This window comes from Hoplias malabaricus, chromosome 13 (assembly GCF_029633855.1).
Source record: "Hoplias malabaricus isolate fHopMal1 chromosome 13, fHopMal1.hap1, whole genome shotgun sequence".
In the NCBI taxonomy this organism is placed as follows: Eukaryota; Metazoa; Chordata; class Actinopteri; order Characiformes; family Erythrinidae; genus Hoplias; species Hoplias malabaricus.
In genome coordinates this window covers 16,168,906-16,189,706 of record NC_089812.1, presented here as the reverse complement: position 1 = coordinate 16,189,706, position 20,801 = coordinate 16,168,906, and the positions used below count along the sequence as shown (strand labels likewise).

The 20,801-nt window shown below is 39.2% G+C and overlaps 1 protein-coding gene across 1 annotated transcript in view; it reads right to left on the bottom strand.

The window, feature by feature from the left end:
* Window positions 1–201: 201 nt before the first annotated feature.
* The window catches only part of slc2a9l2 (solute carrier family 2 member 9, like 2), a 164,698-nt gene continuing 144,098 nt past the window's right edge, over window positions 202–20,801 (bottom strand). The window contains exons 14-15 of the mRNA XM_066641986.1: window positions 19,470–19,597; window positions 202–597 (exon numbers count right to left, since the gene is read on the bottom strand). Coding sequence (XP_066498083.1) covers window positions 301–597; window positions 19,470–19,597 — 425 coding nt within the window. The 3' untranslated portion in view covers window positions 202–300. The remainder of the gene's footprint in view (window positions 598–19,469; window positions 19,598–20,801) is intronic.

Below are 20,801 nucleotides of genomic sequence, written 5' to 3'. Positions count from 1 at the left end.
TGAAGCAGTTACAGAAAATGAATGAATGAATGATTTAATAATAATAATAATAATAATAATAATAATAATAATAATAAACAGATTATAATATCACTGGTTTTTATTGAGTTGTGACCTGAAAATATGCATATGTTCTTGAGGCATTTATTAATCCACACCAGATATTTTTTGAATTAAATATTATTTTTTATTAACACTGCTGTAAAAATGATAAAAATATTGCATGTCACTTTAAAAACAGATTGGCATGATATTACAAATTTTCCCAACGAAAAAATCAATAGGAGATTAAAAGTATAATCAGAAGGAACTCTCCATCTCTATTACGTTGCTGTATTTTTTGTTCAAGTCGTTAGTGTAAACATCGGTCGTGTTACCCTTGAGTCCATTGGTCATCTCTGTGTGTCCAGCTTGAGATGCGAGAACGTTCTCCATTTCTTTATCGGGATTCAGTGGGACTTTGTTAATCTTAGCAAAGCTCTGACTAATCTCCACAAAGGTTTTGTTCTTGGTCTCCGGGAGGACGAAGAGAAGGAAGACAGCTCCGAGGACACACACCACCACGAACACCATGAAGGCGAACGTCTGGAGAGCCTCCTGCAGAACACATCAACCAACACAGTCATCTCAGCTCCACTGACCACACAGGAGCACTCTGTAGTTCTACATTTACAGACTGTAGTCCATCTGTTGCTGTGCATACCCTGCTATACTCCTTTACCCCTGTTGGGTGGTGGATCATTCGCAGTTCTGCAGTGACTCTGATGAGGAGGTGGTGTGTTAATATATATGGTGCTGGTACAAGTGGATCAGAAACAGCATGTGTTGTTGGATTTTTTAAACCCTGTGTCCACTCTCACCCCGTTGGTCCACCTTGTAGATGCAAAGTCAGAGAAAATAGCTCATGTGTTGCCGCACAGTTTGCATTGGTCACTCTGTCAGACACACCTACCTCGCTAGTCCATTGTGTAAGATGTTTTTGATTGGTGGACTATTCTCATTCCAGCTGTGACACTGAGGGGTTTAAAAACTCCAGAAGCACTGCTGTGTCTGATCCACTCATACCAGCACAACACACATTACCACATTACCACCACAGTGGTACTGTGTGTTGTCCATGTCAGTGTCACTGCAGTGCTGAAGATGACAGTAAAAGACAGAATGTAAGTAAAATATGCACAGCTACATATTATATATATATATATATATATATATATATATATATATATATATATATATATATATATATATATATATATATATATATATATATACCATAAGTGTAGAAACAATGGGGCAAAAAATACTTTAAAAACACTATATAAATCTACGTTAAAATATTCCCCCATAATTCTGTAAAGTTACCTGTGGTGGAGATATGAGGGTTTGCTCCAAAAATGATGACACTCACAGGGACTAGATGTGTGTGTGTGTGTGTGTGTGTGTGTGTGTGTGTGTGTGTGTGTGTGTGTAACACTTCTGTATCTTGTGGCAGTTTGGTTATAACACACTCATGTTTACAGTCTGGCAGGAGCAAGAGAGACAGACAGCCATGAGGAGAGCAGTCAGACACACACACACACACACACACACTATATATAGTCACTGTGACTCAAGTCCTGTGTACACGTGTGCATTTGTGTTTGTATTTGTACATTTTCAAGACAAAAGTGTCCTGATTTTGAAAACAAAAATAAGAGTTCATTTACAGGATCAACAAAATACATTCTATGTCCAAATGTTTGTAGACACCCATTAGAATTTGTGAATTTAGTTACTGTTCACCTGCTGTGGATTGTTGTGTGAGTTTGTGTTCTCTCCACAGAAGAGCATGTCTTTATTGTTGCTCTTGTGCTTTAAGACGTTTTGTCTAGTGTTGTGTTGCTTCATACACAAAGGGTATGCGCCAGGGTCCTGGAGGAACAATGCCTCACTGTGAACTTGTCTATGGACCTTTAAGCCTCTTGCCTTCAAAAAGGCACTTCTGAAATCCTCACAGAAATGTTGGGTCATCTAGTGTAAAGCCTTTTTTCCTTCAACAATGGATTCTGTCACTGCAACAAAGGACAAACCCCTCATTAACACCCCTGCTTTCAGAGGCAATTAACTTGGCCATGAAGTATACATATTTCTCTGCCTGTCCTTGTTTGCGATTCGCATGACTGATTATTTGCATCACTTTTGCATCACTTGTATTGTGAGGAGAGATGCATGTTGGTGAAAATCTGTTGAAGCATCTAATCAAGTAAATGTAAAACTGATGGATTCAGTTAAGGGGAAAGAAAGGACCACAAACCCACCAAAAACAGACTTTTTGTTTATTTCTGTTTAGAACTGAAAGGAATATTCTGTTTCTCATGTATTATGCAGATTTAAAGAGTAACACAGAAGGAGAGTTTAAGAGGAGTAATGATATCATTTGTAATGAGAGCACCCCCAACACTGTCCTTTTCCATTCCCTTAATTGACATAATTCAAGGTTCACTTGTTTCATTACAGACACTATACTGAGCCTTATGTGCTTCTCCATTACTTTCTTTCTATCTTTCTTTCTTTTTTTTTTTTTTAATAACAGAGACATGTCTATCCTCATTATTTCTCTGGTTAAAATCAGGTCAGACCCCTGGTGCTCATGCAGAAAAGACATGTACTACAAACTTAATAATGATGGTTCTACAAGGGTTCATGAAGCGGTTCTTTAGACTGATTGAGGATGTGCTATCGAAGGTTCTATAAATCACCTTTTAGAGAAGGGTTCTATTATTCTTCTATTCAAAAAGGTGCTTCTATTGTTACGATGTCAAGATTGGTACAATAGTAGAAACAAATTTGTTCTCCATCAATCTGAAGAGCCCCTGCTACAACAACCCTTTGTTCATGCAAAGTGCTATTTAAGGGCTCAAGGTTCTATATACAACCATTCATTTTAATACAAAACCCTGGGAGAACCATCATTTTTAAGAGTGTACCTAGACAAGTCCTGGACAAGTTGTTGGTTTGACACTCGATGGACTAGAAAATTTGGGGCCGGGGGGAGGGGGGGTGGCATTGAAGGAACAGTGATTCGTCCTGCATCATCATCCATGGCTGAGGTGCCCTTCAGCAAGACACCTAACCCTCAGCTGCTGTATGGCTGCCTGCCACGCTGTGTGTGTGTGTGTGTGTGTGTGTGTGTGTGCGCTCACTGCCCCTGTATTTTAACCTTAAAATTACAGCTTCAAAATCATGGTGATGCTCCACTGAGCTGTTATAAGGAGAATAGAGCCTCTGTCCTTGCTACTATGGGCTCACTGTATCTTTTGAAGGAGGGTAGGAAACCAACCAACTGCCCTCCCCCCCTCGATTTCAGCACAGTGCTGTAAAATGTAATTACACTAGGGGGAGCCCTAAAGTATGTTTATGTTTTTCATTAATCAAAAGAGGTGCACATGTGTGGAATTGCCTGTTGAACTGAATAGTGCAATGTCTTATTTCATAAAACCTGAAAAAAATCTTCCACCCCAGGCCCCCACCACTCTTCTAGCGCTGCTTGAGGTGCATGCCAGGCTACAGTAAGTCATCCACTGAGTGTATTGCATTATAAAATTCATTTATTCATTATCTGTAACCGCTTATCCAATTCAGGGTCGCGGTGGGTCCAGAGCCTACCTGGAATCATTGGGCGCAAGGCAGGAATACACCCTGGAGGGGGTGCCAGTCCTTCACAGGGCAACACAGACACACACACACACATTCACTCACACACTCACACCTACGGACACTTTTTGAGTCGCCAATCCACCTGCAATGTGTGTTTTTGGACTGTGGGAGGAAACCAGAGCACCCGGAGGAAGCCCACGCGGACACGGGGAGAACACACCAACTCCTCACAGACAGTCACCTGGAGCGGGAATCGAACCCACCATTATAAAATTGCAAACTAAAAATATCAAACCATGGTTTGAGATATACTAGGGATTCACATCGGTGGTTCGGCACACATGTCTTCGATGCGACTGCACCGGTAGATTCAAGTTGCATCCGGTTTAATTTGCGGGTGAATTTACGGCGCATCTCCTCTAGCCTTTTTGCATCTGCAAATACCATGGTTAAATCGGGTGTTTTGTTTTGCATTATCTATTCCTTATTCTAACGTATTTTCTGAGTCAACTTATTTTTTTATTGATTTCTTTTTTTTCTGAGGCAACATAAATGCACCATCGTGTCCTCAGGCACGGACTCAAGCACGCAGACGTACACAACAAAAATGGAAGGAAACGAGAGCATTAGCAACAACAAAGAGATATTTAATGCACCAAAAAAGACACACAAAACGTGTGACCATATTTTGGGTTTTTTAAGCGAGGTGGTCAACTTAACAAGATGCACTCAATCTGCAAGCAATGCCGTGGGCCTATAAAATACGTTAGTAGCACGACAAACCTGGTGACGGCACGACGAACCTCCACGACGGCACGGTGTGGAGTAGCAGATAAGTCATCTTGTATGTTTTATACATTTCGTATAAATATAGACAGAGAATATAACTGAGTAATTCAACTGAATAAATTGTAATTCTCTGTCTGAATGTATTGAATTATGCATTTTTTATATTATGTATTGGTTTTACTCCACTGAAAACAACCAGATGCGTACATCCTTCAGATCGTTACAGAGGGTAAAGCAGAATTGTGCTATTGAGTTAAGAAAACTGATGGGTTAGGCTAATACATACTCAAATCTCAACTAACTGTAGCGAATGATTACTTATCAAACCAAATCCTCTTATAATTAAGTCATATTGTTATCAAATCATTTTTGAATTGCATCGTATCCTGAACAGGAGTGATTTGTATCGCATCGTATCGACAAGGGTTTTCAGTATATCGCAATTATATCGTATCGGTGGCAGTGTATCGAGATGCATATCGAATCGACCTTAGTGGTGAAGATATACATCCTTAATGTATACAAATGCTGAGTAGATGACTTCAGTTTAGGATCAAGATAGCTTTAAGATGATTTAAACCTGAGCACCCCCTGCCTGCTGCTGAGTGTAATTCACATTGGAATAAAGTCTCACACACATCTTTCTCTCCCTCCCTTGCTCGCTCGCTTGCTCACTCACTTAAACATGACTTGCACACACTCTCCCTGTCTCTCTCTCACAAACACAGACCTCTCTTACACCCTCTCTCCTTTACCCACTCACTCATCGAGTGATGTTAAGAAAATCAGCAAATTGCTCTGGGGCTCCAGCTGATTTTGAGCCAGGGGAATGTGTATAATTGAATAAAATAATATTGAGTACATGATAAAACCCCTATATCGCTCATTATACACACTGGACTGTGTTACTACAATCATAAAGTGTAACTTTGTTGTTACACTAGCTGTTATAACCATAGCAACCGACATTAAAGGACTTAAATGTCCAATGCTAAAAACAGAGCTAATCCGGCTAAAGTAAGCAGGCGCTAGCACTCACCCTCGTCCATCAGTAAATCTCAAAACATCTCAATAACACTGTCCTCAACAAAAATTGGGATCCATCGACACAAAGTGTAACTTCAGTCATTTAATCCATATAGCAACCGGTGAAAAGCACTTATTACCAAAATCTACCATGAATAAGTGAGCTAATCCAGGTAACGTTAGCAGCCGCAAACCCTGGCTCACTGCTCAGTAAACATCAAAAACTTATTATAACACTTTCGTCAACAAAACTATCACTGAATAGCACCGCAACGCATGAAAAATGGGCAACAAATACTTACTGCTCCAACTTGTGTCCTCATGTCTGTTTCAGCTCACTCTGCAGTGTAAATTCAGTCCAGTATTAACTCTTGTAAGGACGCTCATTCTCTCTCTCTCTTTCTCTCTCTGCCATATATTGTCCATAATGGGAATATGGAACTAGATTCTTCTTGTAGCTAGGCAACCATCCACCTGTGATCTATGTGTCGTTAAGTGTAATCTTTTTCTCGTGAGAGTCTTCCACCCCATGATTCAGAAGTTGCTTAGTGCAGTAAACCAACAGAAGACACGGCGTAGCGGCAACAGAGGCTCCATTCTCGTTATTGCCGCTCTGTGGAACATTGCAATCATTTAGAAGCTGTAATTTTAAGGTAGAAATGCTACATAGTGTTTTTTTAAGCATCTATACAAATGCACATTAGAGAGTTCAGTGGAGAAGAATCCATAAGCACAAATCTGGAGACAAGGAAACAAGTGATACCCTCAGATGCGCTATCTCTCTATTTACCGCAACTGGGCGAGTGTGTGAGGAATATGCCAAGAGAATAAGAACAAGCCAGAATATTTTACCCAAGGGCATCTGGTGACTCTAGTTTGCTGTGGAGGAGATTTTAATTACATTTTTAAACTTGTTACTTGTAAATTAATACAACATACTATGCAGATGGGAGTAGTTTCTTCCAGGATGACAATACCCCCATGACAGGTCACTGAATGTGTAGATTTGTTACAAAAATGATGTAAATCATGCCTTTGAGGTCACCATATCTCAACACAGAGGGGAGACTTCAGCCTGTACTGTTACATGTGAGACATATGAATGACCACGAATCCTGAAACTGTATAAAAACAAAGCTGTGTGTGTGTGGATCAGTAGGACAGTGACTTGTATGATGTGTGGCAGAGCAGACCTCAGTGGAGCCTGCAGCACTAAACTGGATTTAATGCCAAATAAATCTGTCACAGTGCTTTCACAATAAGAATGAACGTACTGCCAGTAAACACCTACAGCACTGGCCATAAACTCCATTTATACACAGACGTTCAACAGGACATGAAATAATCCAGGCTAACGTGCTCAACAGAGTTAAACACAATAAAAAGAAATACACCTATATTCAGCAGTGTGTAATCTAATATGTCTTATGCTGAAATATACACACATATATCTCACACATTTAGATACATAATTGGAATGAACAGATTAAAATAATAAGCCATGAGATATTGCATATTTATAAAATGGAGAATAAATTAAGTTATTGTTATGCTAGCCAACATGTTTCATTCACTATAAAACACAGTTTGTTTACAGTATGCTATGGCTGTCAAATAAACCCAGTCCTTTTCAGGGCGACAAACAATTGAGTCCCTAGTCTGCCTACCAACGTATATTTTTGGGCTATGGGAGGAAATCGGAGCACCCGGAGGAAACCCACCCGGACACAGGGAGAACACACCAAACTCCTCATAGACAGGGACCAGCTCTAACCCACAACCCCAGGACCCTGGAGCAGTGTGACAGCAACATTCCCTGTTGCACCACGTGCTGCCCAGGATTGTATCAGTATGTATTAAATATTGTTTGCCCTTTGGGTATGTTCACATGAACATACCCTAAACCAGCAATAAAGCCTATAACCAGCAATAATGTCCATGGTCCATGGTCCATACCTTGTCTTAAAAACTAAATCCGTGGTTGACAACTTCTCCTCTGAGACGAGTTCATGCTTAGTTCAGTTAAGGCTTGTTATTTGCTGTGTGTAAAAAGGGCATGTGCATTTTCAGCATTGAAGGCTTCCACTGTGAGCTATTCTAATTCACCTACATTGGCAGTAGCATTGCAGCAGGCCGCTGTGTGTGAACTGATATTTATGACGTTATCTGTGCTAAACATTCAAGAGCCTAACCTGCTACAGTATCTGGAGTAAAGGCAACTGTACGAAACATGTTAAGCATCACTGTGAAGGGTCTAAACCTTTGTCTAACCCTTTGTTTTCATATTAGTACATTAGCTAAAGTTTCACACAACCCCACAGACTAAATAACAGCTCATGTAGGTGATGACTGTATCAATAATATAATGAGCAAATCAATAATCATTCATTTATTTATTAATTATCTGTAACCGCTTATGCGTTCAGGGTCGCAGTGGGTCTGGGGCCTACCTGGGATCACACCCTGGAGGGGGCGCCAGTCCTTTACAGTGCAACACACACTCACACATTCACTCACACCTATGGACACTTTTGAGTCGCAAATCCACCTACCAACATGTGTTTTTGGACCGTGGGAGACTCCTCACAGACAGTCACCCGGAGTAGGTCTTGAACCCACAACCTCCAGGTATTTCACACCCAAAATTGGAAATGAATGTAAGTGTATAGTGACATTATTTTGTAATGCTGTTACCCTCAAGCTGTATACTATATACAAACTAACACTATGTATTTTTATGCCCTGACACGCCACTCCACGTCTGCTTTGAATGTATGCCATAACCACTTTCCCTTTAACGTACAATAAATAGACAGTTACTGCCTTTGTGTTACAACTCTAATACACACATCCACAAACACAAACACACACACTTTCTATGTGTTCTGAGTGACCTAGCAGACACTTTAACCTCATTGTTCTGAGCTGTCTGCCTGCAGGAATCCTGCACAGTGGCATCTCTGAGCCTTTTGGTGCTTTACGCCTTTCACACACACTCACATACAAACACACACACACGCGCTGAAAGTAGGTTGCGAGAGAGCTCTCCATAAAAGGACTTTACAAAATGAAATTTGCCATTGTCAGAATGACCCGAAATGAAATGGACAGCAGCTCCTGAGACACATAAAAAACAGCCCCCAAACACAAAAACCACTAAGACAGCACTTATATGTTAAAACACACACACACACGGACGCACACACACACACACACACACACACACACACACACACACACACACTTCCATGGAAGAAACCATTATCTGTAGCAGAGGCAGAAAGATTCAGTAACTGGCAGAAAAACAGCAGTGCGTACAAAAGGGCGGATGCGTGTACGCTGAGGTTAAACAGATGAATAATAAGACGCATAGAGGAGTGTGACAGGAAAACATGCCTATGTTACATTTTTTAAATACATATCCCTCCTCCTCTTCCTATTCATTATAGAACCTTTTGTAGACACCCTTCATAATTAGTGAATTCACCTACATTATAGTGCAGTAACTGTAGACACAGCTGTTCACCTCTGGAGGACCACGTGTGATTAAGCTCACTATACTCAGTACAAAGTGTAAGTTAGTTCTCCTGAGTTATGGAGCATAAGTCATTACCTTTGGGATCCAGAACTAATGTCCAGCATCATGACCTGTTCCCACTAATGTTTATGAGGCTTAATACCATCAAGCACATCACAGCACAGTTCCGAAACGTGGTCTAAAATTCTTAGAGTAGTAGGGGCTGTTATTTTTAGGCAAAAAGGGACAGGCGCACTTACATCCACCTGACAATTTAATTTACCCCAATTTACTCGAAAGGACTCTTCAGACATGGGGTTTAAGCCTCAAAGAGAACAGGCTTCAATATTTATTCAATCAGGTTAAGATTCGGGATAGTATTGGACCAGTATTTATCAGTATTTAAGAGCAAAGCTTTTATTCAGCCTTTCAATTGCCACTAATTTTTACATCCCATTCCTTCCATTGATAATTACTACATTCAAAACACACCATTCTGAGATATCCCTTTTTAAAAGAACCCCTTCATCAATTTTCAACAAGGATAATTTCACAATGGCCATGACATTCATAGCACTGGAAAACACATCTCTATTTAGTCAGGGCCTTCCAGATCATATTATACTCATTCTATGCATCTTATAAAAGCTTCTTTCGGTAATATGGTTTTCAATTTAATGATTAAACCAGACATTATCAATATAAAGGTAATTTATTCATTTCCATCACTCTAATGAAAATGATGTATGGCTCATGTGCAGTGTCTAAGAGCAGCATTCACAGAATATTTCCTGCTTGTTTTGCCTGTCACCTCAATTTTGTCGTAAAATTTAGGAGTCTTGCCCAAGGACCCTCAGTGGTGTAGCAGGGGGACTGAACACAAGATAGTAATGTTATACACTGAGCTCTACAATCCACTTATTCAACACTAATCAATTATATAGAAGTGTTATCGGGCTCCTCGGAGTCCGGGTCTGGATCAGTGGTGCAGATGAGTAGATTCTTTGTGAGAAGCGCATGCTTTAGGGAGAAATTGTACCTGAGCTGCAATCAAAGTGCTTTGTGCTGTCAGAGGGATTATGTGGGATTATGAGCCTTCTGACCTACACAACCTCTGGCTGAGGGCCACAGCGAGAAACTGTAATCCACTGAAACAGAGGAAATCTCAATCTCTCTCATTGTCTCAAACATACCCCCCCCCCACCACACACAGACACAAAATCTTGTATTTGTAAATTTTGGGGATATTACATTAACTTTCATTCATTTTGTGGAGGTTTGCTTTTATCTTTTCCATACCGCCATAATCCTAACCCAACCTTAAAACATTTCTTTACCTTAAAATGTAGTGATTACATATTGGCGACCACCTACAAGGAATACAGGTTCACACAACATGAGTGTGTAAAAAGGTTTTAGTCCTCATAAAGTGATACATTCCTCATACACAAACAAATACACACACACACACACACACACACAAACACACAGCTCTCATAATGTGACACATTGTGTTGAGGTTTGTGGCACATGCACCTTTTAAATATTTCCAGTTCATAGAGCCCTTACATGATTTATCACTGCAATGGTGCTTTGTGGGCAATGGTGGGCAATGTTTTTCTGAACAGGACAAACATCCATATTTAATACTGTTGGAAATTGTGGGATATTCAGGATTTGTGGTATTTATGTTGATACAATGAAGTGCTCACATAAATCGGTTAGGACTTCAGGAGCTGGACAGAAGAAGAATTTTATTTTATTTTCACAACAATGAAATGCAGTTAGTATCTAAGCAGAGTTGCTTAAAATAGTAATACAGTGATACATGAGCACTGTAGGGGCACATCACCCGCTTAGAATAACTAGCTCTGTTATTCATTTTATCATCTTTAATTTTATTTCATATTTATCAAATTCATGAGCCATAAATGGGAGAAAATGGACTGTTCCTCAGGACTTTAATGATGCAGAATAAATAATGACTCCTACACCAGTATTTTCTAGTACTGTAAATTTCACTGGTTTCACTGGCTTAAAAATGTTAAAAATCCTCAATCCTCTCTTTAACGTGCCACTGGTTTTTGTGTGTTGTAGAAATTACAAGAAAGAAGAGCCATTTGTGTTTAAGGACAGGTCACAATGTTTAATTCTGAGTTCTGTGGACATTTTTAGGTTGTTCTCTGATTTATTTTTGCAGCTATCCTAATTAAGCTGCCCATCCCTTCACAGTGAGCTTCCTTTTATAACTACTGTGCCTTTTTCCTGGGGCTGATTTTCCTTATAACTTCATCATTTTGGATGTTCTAGTCTCTTTTGGTGTTTATTTTTTTCAGTGACTTGCACACCCACAGTTCAGCCACACAGCTGTTTACATAAAATATATTATTATTATTATTATTATTATTATTATTATTATTAGGTGAAGAATGTGAAGATTTTTTCCACCACATTCAAAAACTTCCACTGTCACATTTAGAACCTCAAAAATGTTTGTTATGGCACATTTTAAGCCATTTGAGAAGGTACTGATTCACACATTCATGACATTTGATTTACAAATGCAAATCTTTTTTACACATTTAAAAATTATTTCTATACATTACACATATTTTTTTCCACATTTGTGAATTTTAATTTAACATATTTTATATTATTATAATTATATATTTGAATTATATATATATATATATATATATATATATATATATATATATATATATATATATATATATATATATATATATATATAAATAATTTACATATATATATATAGCCTCTCAGCCCTATATATACCCCGCAAATTCAAGTCATTACCGTGTCAGACAAACCCACTTCATTTAGTTCAGGACAAGGATCTCAATTCAACTGCTTCACTAAGTTAGCTCGCTCCTCTGTGCTGGGTCATTCCTGCTGATCCCCATATTCTGAGCCGTGTTCAGCCATTATCAAACCCACCGAGCCTCCTGTTTTAAAACTTGCTCCCACCTCCACCCGTCTCCTCCCTTTTCTCATATTCATTAATCCAACAGGGGGATCTGGCTTCATACACATTCATAAGCCACCCTGAACTCCTCCTCAAAGACTTCTGAGTTCACCTCTCCTTTTCAGCCTCTACGGGCGTGGTCCGTACTAGCAAAATATGTATTATACCCTATATATTATACCCTTTACCACAGAGGTCTAAATTCACTGGGGACTTAAGTCTGTGATATTACAACAGCGTTCTCCCTTTCTAAATAGCCCTGCTCAGAACGACTAGTTTCAGTTCCTTTAAATGATAATGAGCCACAGCTCAGTTCAGTGTGAAAGGCCAGGATATAGAATGAGGAGCAGAAGCTGGGGGACCTGATCCTTTTAATTTTGACCAAAGTTTGTCACAAATTTTGTAAATTCTCCATTTGCAAGTTGAGTTGATGTGGCTCTCATAGCTCTGTTCATGAGCTTAACTTGGAGCTGTTCGGTATGTTTCCACTAACATAAATTGGTTTGCAAATCAGATAAATCCCAGCTGGAACTGAAGAACAGCAGAGTTCTTCGGCAGGAAACGTGACATCCGTGTGCGAGTCTAGATAAAGAAGTACCAGAGCCTAAAATAAAGCATTATGGTGAATGTTACATGTTGGTAGGTGGATTGGCGACTCAAAAGTGTTCATAGACGTGAGTGTGTGAACGAATGTGTGTGTTTTGCCCTGTGAAGGGCTGGCGCCCCCTCCAGGGTGTATCCTTGCATTTCGCCTAATGATTCCGGGTAGGCTTCAACTGAACTGGATAAGCGGTTACAGATGAATACATATGCTGTTATTATTATTATTATTATTATTATTATTATATTCACAAAGCTATGAGAACATATCACTCCTGTTCTGAACAAGAATCTGATGGGGAAATAAAACTGGAATGTCAAGTTTTCAGCTTGAATAAGGGTCATTGCTTTAACTGTGTTGACCTGTGTGTGTGTGTGTGTGTGTGTGTGTTTAATTCTCAGTAACCCAGAGGGATACTTGAGGACATAACATTATTTGCTTGACTGAATCCACCCTCTCTGACCTGTGTGTGCTTGTGTGTGTGTGTGTGTGTGTGTGTGTGTGTGTGGCAACTTTCTCATCTATAGCTGTGGTCAGGCAGGTCTGTCTGAGGTCACCATAGCAAACTGAAAGTGCGTATTCACTCTGACAGACAGACTAAAGTCTACAACCGCTTTGGCCACAGCCAAGCAACAAGTAACAACTACTTTTATTTCCTCCATAAAAAAGTCATGAGATAAAAAGCTTTTGATGTCAGAAAGTGAAAGTAGCTTCCCATTCACTTGGATAAAATTCCTCATGACAGCATCTCTCAATTAGCTGTAAAACTGTTGATTTCATATGCCCCATTTCATATCCAGGACTTGTATATATTTATTTTGCAAGGTTCTATAATGATAGATAACAAATATTCACTCCTCTTTCCAGGGAGAATGTAATAATCTTAATCTGGAGAATAAAAGTCTCCAGAGGTGAATGTAATAATCTTTCAGAAACAAAACTGAAAGATTTTAAAACTTTAAAACTATTTTTCCCTGACAGTGCACAGTGCAAAACTAAAGAAGCAAACTTCAGAACCTGAACATGTCTTGGCATGGGATTAATTTGCTTAATTTTTATTAGGTTTAGGCTTCCAAATGAGAGGGACAGACAGAGTGAGAGAGAGAGAGGGAGACACACACACACACACACACACACACAGCTGAGCCTCAAGATCAGAGCAGTGCCTGGAAACACAGAGCAGCCAAACTCTGTGGAAACAGAGATGCTTGGAAGGAATAAACCGAGTAAAACTCAGATACTGAAGAGCATTTGAACAGAGATGACGCTGCTGACATTCAGTCTTGAATGTCAATGTCAAACTTGATTGTTCCACCAGGGGGGAAATATGAATGCAATCAGGTACATAAAAGACAGAAGACATAAAAGACCTAACAGGCATGGACGAAAATGGACGAGCGCTCATTAAAGGAATACTCCTGTGTATTTCATCCTTATCTTTATTCGCCAAAGCACAATAATGCTGACACATTTCACTGTCTGTAAAAAGGAACAAAAAGACTAAACAGTAACTGAATCCCGTGAAAGTTTACGTATGTATATATTCACAAGTTTATGAGGCACCTAATTGTGTAGAAAGGCGGCACGGTGGCACAGCAGGGAGTGTCACAGTCACACAGCTACAGGGACCTGGAGCTTGTGGGATGATTGTCTGTGAGTTTGGTGTGTTCTCCCTGTGTCTGCGTGGGTTTCCTCCGGGTTCTCCGGTTTCTTACCACAGTTCAAGATCACACGGGACGCAGCAGTAATCAGAGAGAGAATCGGAGGGAAACTCTCTGGTTGTTTACATGCAGAGCCTCCATGTTTTTTTAAAGTGGCCCAATGTGTTTGAAAGGAAAAAAATGACTATGTGTCTGTAAGTTTTTATTTACTGTTTGAATTACCACAGAACGTCATTTGTAACTCGAGTTTAGTTTAGTTTTGTAGCACTTTCGGTAATGCAGTTAGCCTTTTTTCCCCACCTTATGTGGTCTGAAACAGCAAAAATATATCAATATAATCCTCCTATGGAGCAGGAATAGAGCAATATCTTCTTTTCGGTTCATGGCTTTCAATGTTTGGAGTTCTCTCCGTTGTCTAAAAATATTCCAGATGCTTCTGCCATGAGCAAAGAGAGAAAGCCTAGCATAATGGACTGAGACACTGGGGCTTTCTAAACACATTAGACTGGTTTCCAGAACAAACTGGACAGACTGGAGAGCTAGCAAATGGTGAGGAAACATATTTTGAATAAAAAAAAAAAAGTGTTTTAAATTGTGAACGTCACATTTAAAGTGGAACTGAACATTCAAATAAGAAAATGCTAAATAAGTAAGAATTGGAAGAGTAAGCAATGTATGTTGCTGTATCTATATCATAAAATATATTTTATCTTAGGCACAAATCTGTAGAAGTAGTATTAGTAGTAAATATTAGAATTGAGTCTGTATATGCTCTACAAACTGTCAGGATCACGGAGCGGACTGACTGAGGGCGGACGCACTCGCTAAAACACAGTAAACGTTTATTAACTGAAAATAACAAAGCAGAGACTTTTAACAGAAGGTAAACAAGCCAAACTGGAGACAAGGAAATAAACAGGGTAAACGGGACAGTCGGACAACAAAGCGAAGCGACGAAAATAGGAAATGAAACAACGACGGGGAAAACTATGGAGACAGACAGAAAACATGACCGACAGGACTGAAGACAACGGAGAAATGAGAAATGTTCGACAAACAGGACGTGAGACAAGAGGGCTTAAATGCTTGACACAAACGAGACACACCTGGACAGATAACGAGGGGACAGGTTAACAAATGACAGACGAGAAGGCGGGACAAAGGCGGGACTAGAACGTAAACAAACATAGCCATGTGCTGAGAAAGAGCACATGACCGGGGAAAACAGACATGACGAGACGAGGGCGTGACACAAACCAATCAGTGTATGGGGAGAACAGAACACAAACCTTGGTTTGTACATTCACAAATGAAAATGCTTTATAGCTATCAACCATGACAAAAAAACCATGACACTGACTGAGAAATTTTAGAGTACTCCTTTAAGACAGCTGGTCTCATATCAAATTTAAGACCACTATTCATAGGATGCCACGAGGTCACATGGAGTGTGGACGAAAAGGGTCTAGTACATAGGCTCCACGCTCAAATTCAGCATTCTAATGAAAAGTCGGCAGGCAAAGGAGACATTACAGCTTATTATTCTAATGATGGTAAGTTTAAACCTAAGGCTGAGTGGTAAAAGCTCAGATTCATTCAGTGGGAGGTGGAAAAAAGACCGTAATAATTTCCTGCCTGCTGTCCACCCAGAAAGCTTTCCATTAAAGTGTAAGGGATGCTTCTTTTCCTTTAGTCATTGCTCTTTCAACTTCTGATCAGGAGGCAAACAACCCACATTTTGCAGATTTCAAGCCGTTTCAAACCCATACAAACACAAATAAGTGTTTATTCCTGTATTTGTTGGTGGTTTAAATTACTTTAGAGAAAACAGGATAGGATAGGATTTGGCCCTTTTATTTTTAATAATTACAGCCAGATTTTAGAAGAGAAACGCATTCACAAACAAAAGCATAAATTATATATATATATATATATTGCAATGTGGTGTTCCACAAGCCTCCCATTTTGGACCCTTGTTTATGTTCCTTTTTTTTTTTTCAATGGCATATGCATTTTTATATTTTGACTCGATGCATATATGTTTTTCTAAACACAGAATAGTGCAGTAGTATGTACCACAAAATTCTGTATTAGGGCCTTAAAGGGAACATCTACGAATGTGGAAAACTGCTGGTTTGTTACATTCAGAAGCTCGGCATCTTTTAAGGGGAACATCTCCAACTGTAGTGAAGCGTAGTTCTCTCTGGTTGTATACATTCCAACGCTTTTAAGGTGGAACAGTGTGTTTGAGGGGAAAGTGGATGAAATTGAACTTATCTGTAAGTTTTTATTCACTGTTTGAATTAACACAGAAACTCATTTGTAACCCGAGCTGTTTCATTTTGTAGCAGTTTCATTTTGTACAGTTAGCCATCTCCTGAATTTGGAGACATTTACACGTTAAGTGGCCAGAAACAGCAATAGTAAGTCAATATTACCCACCTATGGAGCAGTCATGACCAATATCCTCAACTTGGTTTGTGCTTTTCAACGTTTGTCTAAAAATACTCCACTTGCCTCTGCCATGAGCAGAGTGAAAGAAAGAGAGAGAACATACTGGACTAATCTACTCATTTACAGACACTGGGGCTTTGTAAAGACATTAGACCGGTTTCCAGCACAAACCTGACTGGAGAGCAACACATGGAAACATCTCTTGAATTTTATAAAAAGTGTTTTTTGATTACTATCATTAACTACACCTTTAAGATGGAACGGTGTATTTGAGGGAAGAAAAACAACTCTTTGTACATGGCTGAAGTTTAAGTTTGTAAGTTTTTACGCACTGTTTGAATTACCACAGAAACTCTTTTGTAACTCGAGCTGTTTAGTTTTGTAGCACTTTCCTCTGGGTTTACTTTCAGAGTCAGTTCCACCTTAAGTAATGTAACTCTAACAGCAAAAATAAATCAGTTTACCCCCCTGTGGAGCACGAATAGAGCAACACCCTCATCTTGGTTCGAGGTTTTCAACGCCTCAAGTCTCTCCATTGTCTAAAAACCTCCAGATGCCGTTTCTCTTCTATGAGCAGAGAGACAGAGAGAAAGCCTAGCATACCGGACTGAGAGGTTTTTTTTCTCATTTACAGACACTGGGGCTTTGTATACACATTAGACTGGCAAACAGACTGGAGAGCAGCAAATGGTGAGGAAACATCTTCTGAATTTTATGAAGTGTTTTTGATTAATATGAACCTCGCCTTTAACTGTTCTTTTTTTATTTACAGCCCCTAAGAGAAAGAGTATTTGCTAAGTTAAATATTGATGTATGACATAATTTTCACACACTTTAAAATATAAATTCATGGCCTTCACTCAAGGTTCCAGCCAATGTGGAGCTTATATAAACCTTTTCTTACGAGCATCGCAGATGGCTCAGACATAAACATTTATAATAGATTTATTTCCTCCATAAATTCAGGTGTATTTTTTTACATGCCTGCAGTCTTCACAGTAATTCTAAAGTGTAAGATATTATAAACTATAGTTAAAAAAAACTCTTCAGGAACAGGCATGCCCACACTTTTCAGTTTTCACCGGTACTATATCAGCAGGCCTTTATTCTAAGCAGCAGGAATAAGAGGCCATTTCTTACGCTCAGTGGTTAATAAATATTTAAAAAGTCATCTTTATATAACCGGACATCAAAAGCATTTCTCTTGTCACTGAAGTGAGTTTTTGGATTTTGCTTGTAAGAACCTGCACACCCCTTTAATCTCTATTACACCTCGATAATGCAGAATATAGGTGAGTTTTAAAACACAATTTACGGTTGGAAGCTCAAGACCTGAGAAGCTTTTTCTACTATCTACACCTTAAAGTGATATGAAAATGATAAAGAAGGAAAAAAGACGGAAATAAATAAATGACAAATTCAGAAAGACTTCATCCTATAGGATACTTTCATAAAATAGATGTTTTAACTGGACTCATGCACACTCAATGTCTTCTCTGAACTTGCTTGCTTTTGCTGCATTAATGAAATCTGGGTAGTATTTTACAGCTAAAATTACAGCTTCAAAAGCATTGTGATGCTCCACTGAGTTGTAACAGGGAGACTAGAATATCTACTCCAGGCTCAGCACTGCAGAAACTGCACTATGTACATTTTGGATTTAGGTAAGAATTGGCTGTTTATAAGAGCTGTCTGTAAACGTTTGGACATACAGTAAATGACAGGTGGTGTTTCAATCTAACATCACACTCCCTGAATATAATTAGCATATTGCTTCCATGTGAGTAAACGCAGCCTAAGGCAGAGAAAGAGAGAGGGGCACCTCTTTGACCTCTACTGTATGTATAATCAGGAGGTCTACTCATTCTGAAATGGATCTAAAGCTCTGGGTCTTTGGAGAATTCACACCTCTGATAATTACTGAAGGGAAAACACCAGCAACCAAACACACATCTAAAGTCTGTGTGTGTGTGTGTCTGTGTGTAAGATCTTGTGAGAAAGCAGGTGCCTAAATGTGCTACATTGAGCTTTAGGGTGCTTTCACATTTGAACAGAGATCACAGTCAGGACAGATCGTGGGTTTATTTGTAGAAGGGGCTAGTCCTAATGAGTTTTTTTCCTTTAGAATAGCTGTTGATCCATTGTGAAATTGAAAACATATGGTTTTGGAATTAATTTGGCAAATTATCAGCCCAAAATTGTGTATCTGCCCAAGCACAGGGAATTTCTGTACTTCCTCCACAATCCTAATTCTCTTATTTTAGGTCCGACATCATTAAAAATACAAGTTATGGTCACAGACCTGGGGCTGTCAAGCTGCCTTGGTTAAAGTTTAGTGCACATCCTCTATAAACATTTATTTTTATCGCAAACACAGAAATAAGACACATGAAGACAGAGAGACACACACACACACACATACACAAAATTTTCTGCTGAGCTAAATGCAGACAGGCTCTTGAGGCATTCTCTCACCAAAATAAAAGGTCATAAGAGGTTAAAAACACCTTGCTTCACTATAAAAAGGATAAAATGAAAACATTGACTTGGCCTCTCTCTCTTTCTCTCTCTGACTGTCAGGACTGTGAATACAGTGTTATTGAGCACTGAACTCTAGGTCAAGTGGAGAAAACTTGGTGAGAGAGAGAGAGAGAGAGAGAGAGAGAGAGAGAGAGAGAGAGAGAGAGAGAGAGAGAGAGAGAGAGAGAGAGAGAGAACAGCGATGATATACAAGTGCAGGAGCAGTCCAAAATGTGACTTTAGATAGTACACTCACACACACACACACAAACACACCTGTATGAACGGGAAAAGGAGTCCCACAGCAAAGTTTGAAAGCCAGTTGACCACTCCAGCGACCATAAATGCAGCGGGACGATACGATTGTTCAAATAGCTCACCTGTCAACACAAAGGGAATCCCACCTAAGAGAAAGACAGAGAGAGAGAGAGAAAATAAAAATAACAAACATTTTGACATATTTAGTCAAATGTCTATATTTTTAAGAGTTTCTGTTAAATAACATTGTCACTGCAGACAAACAGAGAGAGAGAGCGAGAGAGAGAGAGAAAGAGAGAGAGAGAGAGAGAGAGAGAGAGAGAGAGATCTGTATTTTGGTCATTGTTTGGCATTCCTGAGCATTGAAAACAGGGTAAAGGTGTGCTAATAAAGTATACAGAACAACAGGTTATTAAAAAGTATAGTCAGTAACTGTAGAACTGCATCTGCAAGTCAATGGAGCTGATAAATGATATGATTCAGTAAATGATAAATAAAATGGAGCGGCACGGTGGTGCAGAAGGTAAAGTCACAGTCACACAACTCCAGGGACCTGGAGGTTGTGAGTTTGAGCTACGCTCCGGGTGACTGTCTGTGAGGAGTTTAGTGTGTTCTCACAGTGTCTGCGTGGGTTTCCTCCCACGTTCCAAAAACACTCTTTGGTAGGTGGATTGGCGACTCAAAAGTGTCAGTAGGTGTGAGTGTGTGAGTGAATGTGTGTGTGTGTGTGTGTGTGTGTGTGTGTCGCCCTTTGAAGGACTGGTGCCCCCTCCAGTGTGTGTTCCTGCCTCGCGTCCAATGATTCCAGGTAGGCTCCAGACCCACCGTGACCCTGAACTGGATAAGCGGTTACAGACAATGAATGAATAAATAAATAAATTAATTTATCATTTATTATCATCAATAATATTTTAGCATTATTACAGAGGGCAAAGTCTCTGATTAGTATTGTAAGAACCAACATCGTGCAACATGCAAAATCTGGATTTGTGCAAATCAGTCCATAATTTCTAAAATGTTTGCAGCAACATCTGTCATGTATGCTTATGTTTTTATAGCTGCATAATGTATGGCATGGTTTAGACTGTAGAATTGCTGACATTTAATTAAAATTACAAGTAGAATAAGGATATATATCTTTATAATATCAGAGTTTATTACATAACATCTCTTGATAAGAACATTGTAGTGCATTTAAGTGTTTACAGAGAGGTTCTGGTCTACATGGCTCTTGCAAATTGATGTTATAATTAAAATGTTATATATTCATATAACAGAAATGTGTGTTATGAATGTAATCATAACTGCTTAAGAGATAACTACACAGACTTGTGCATGATGTGATAGAAT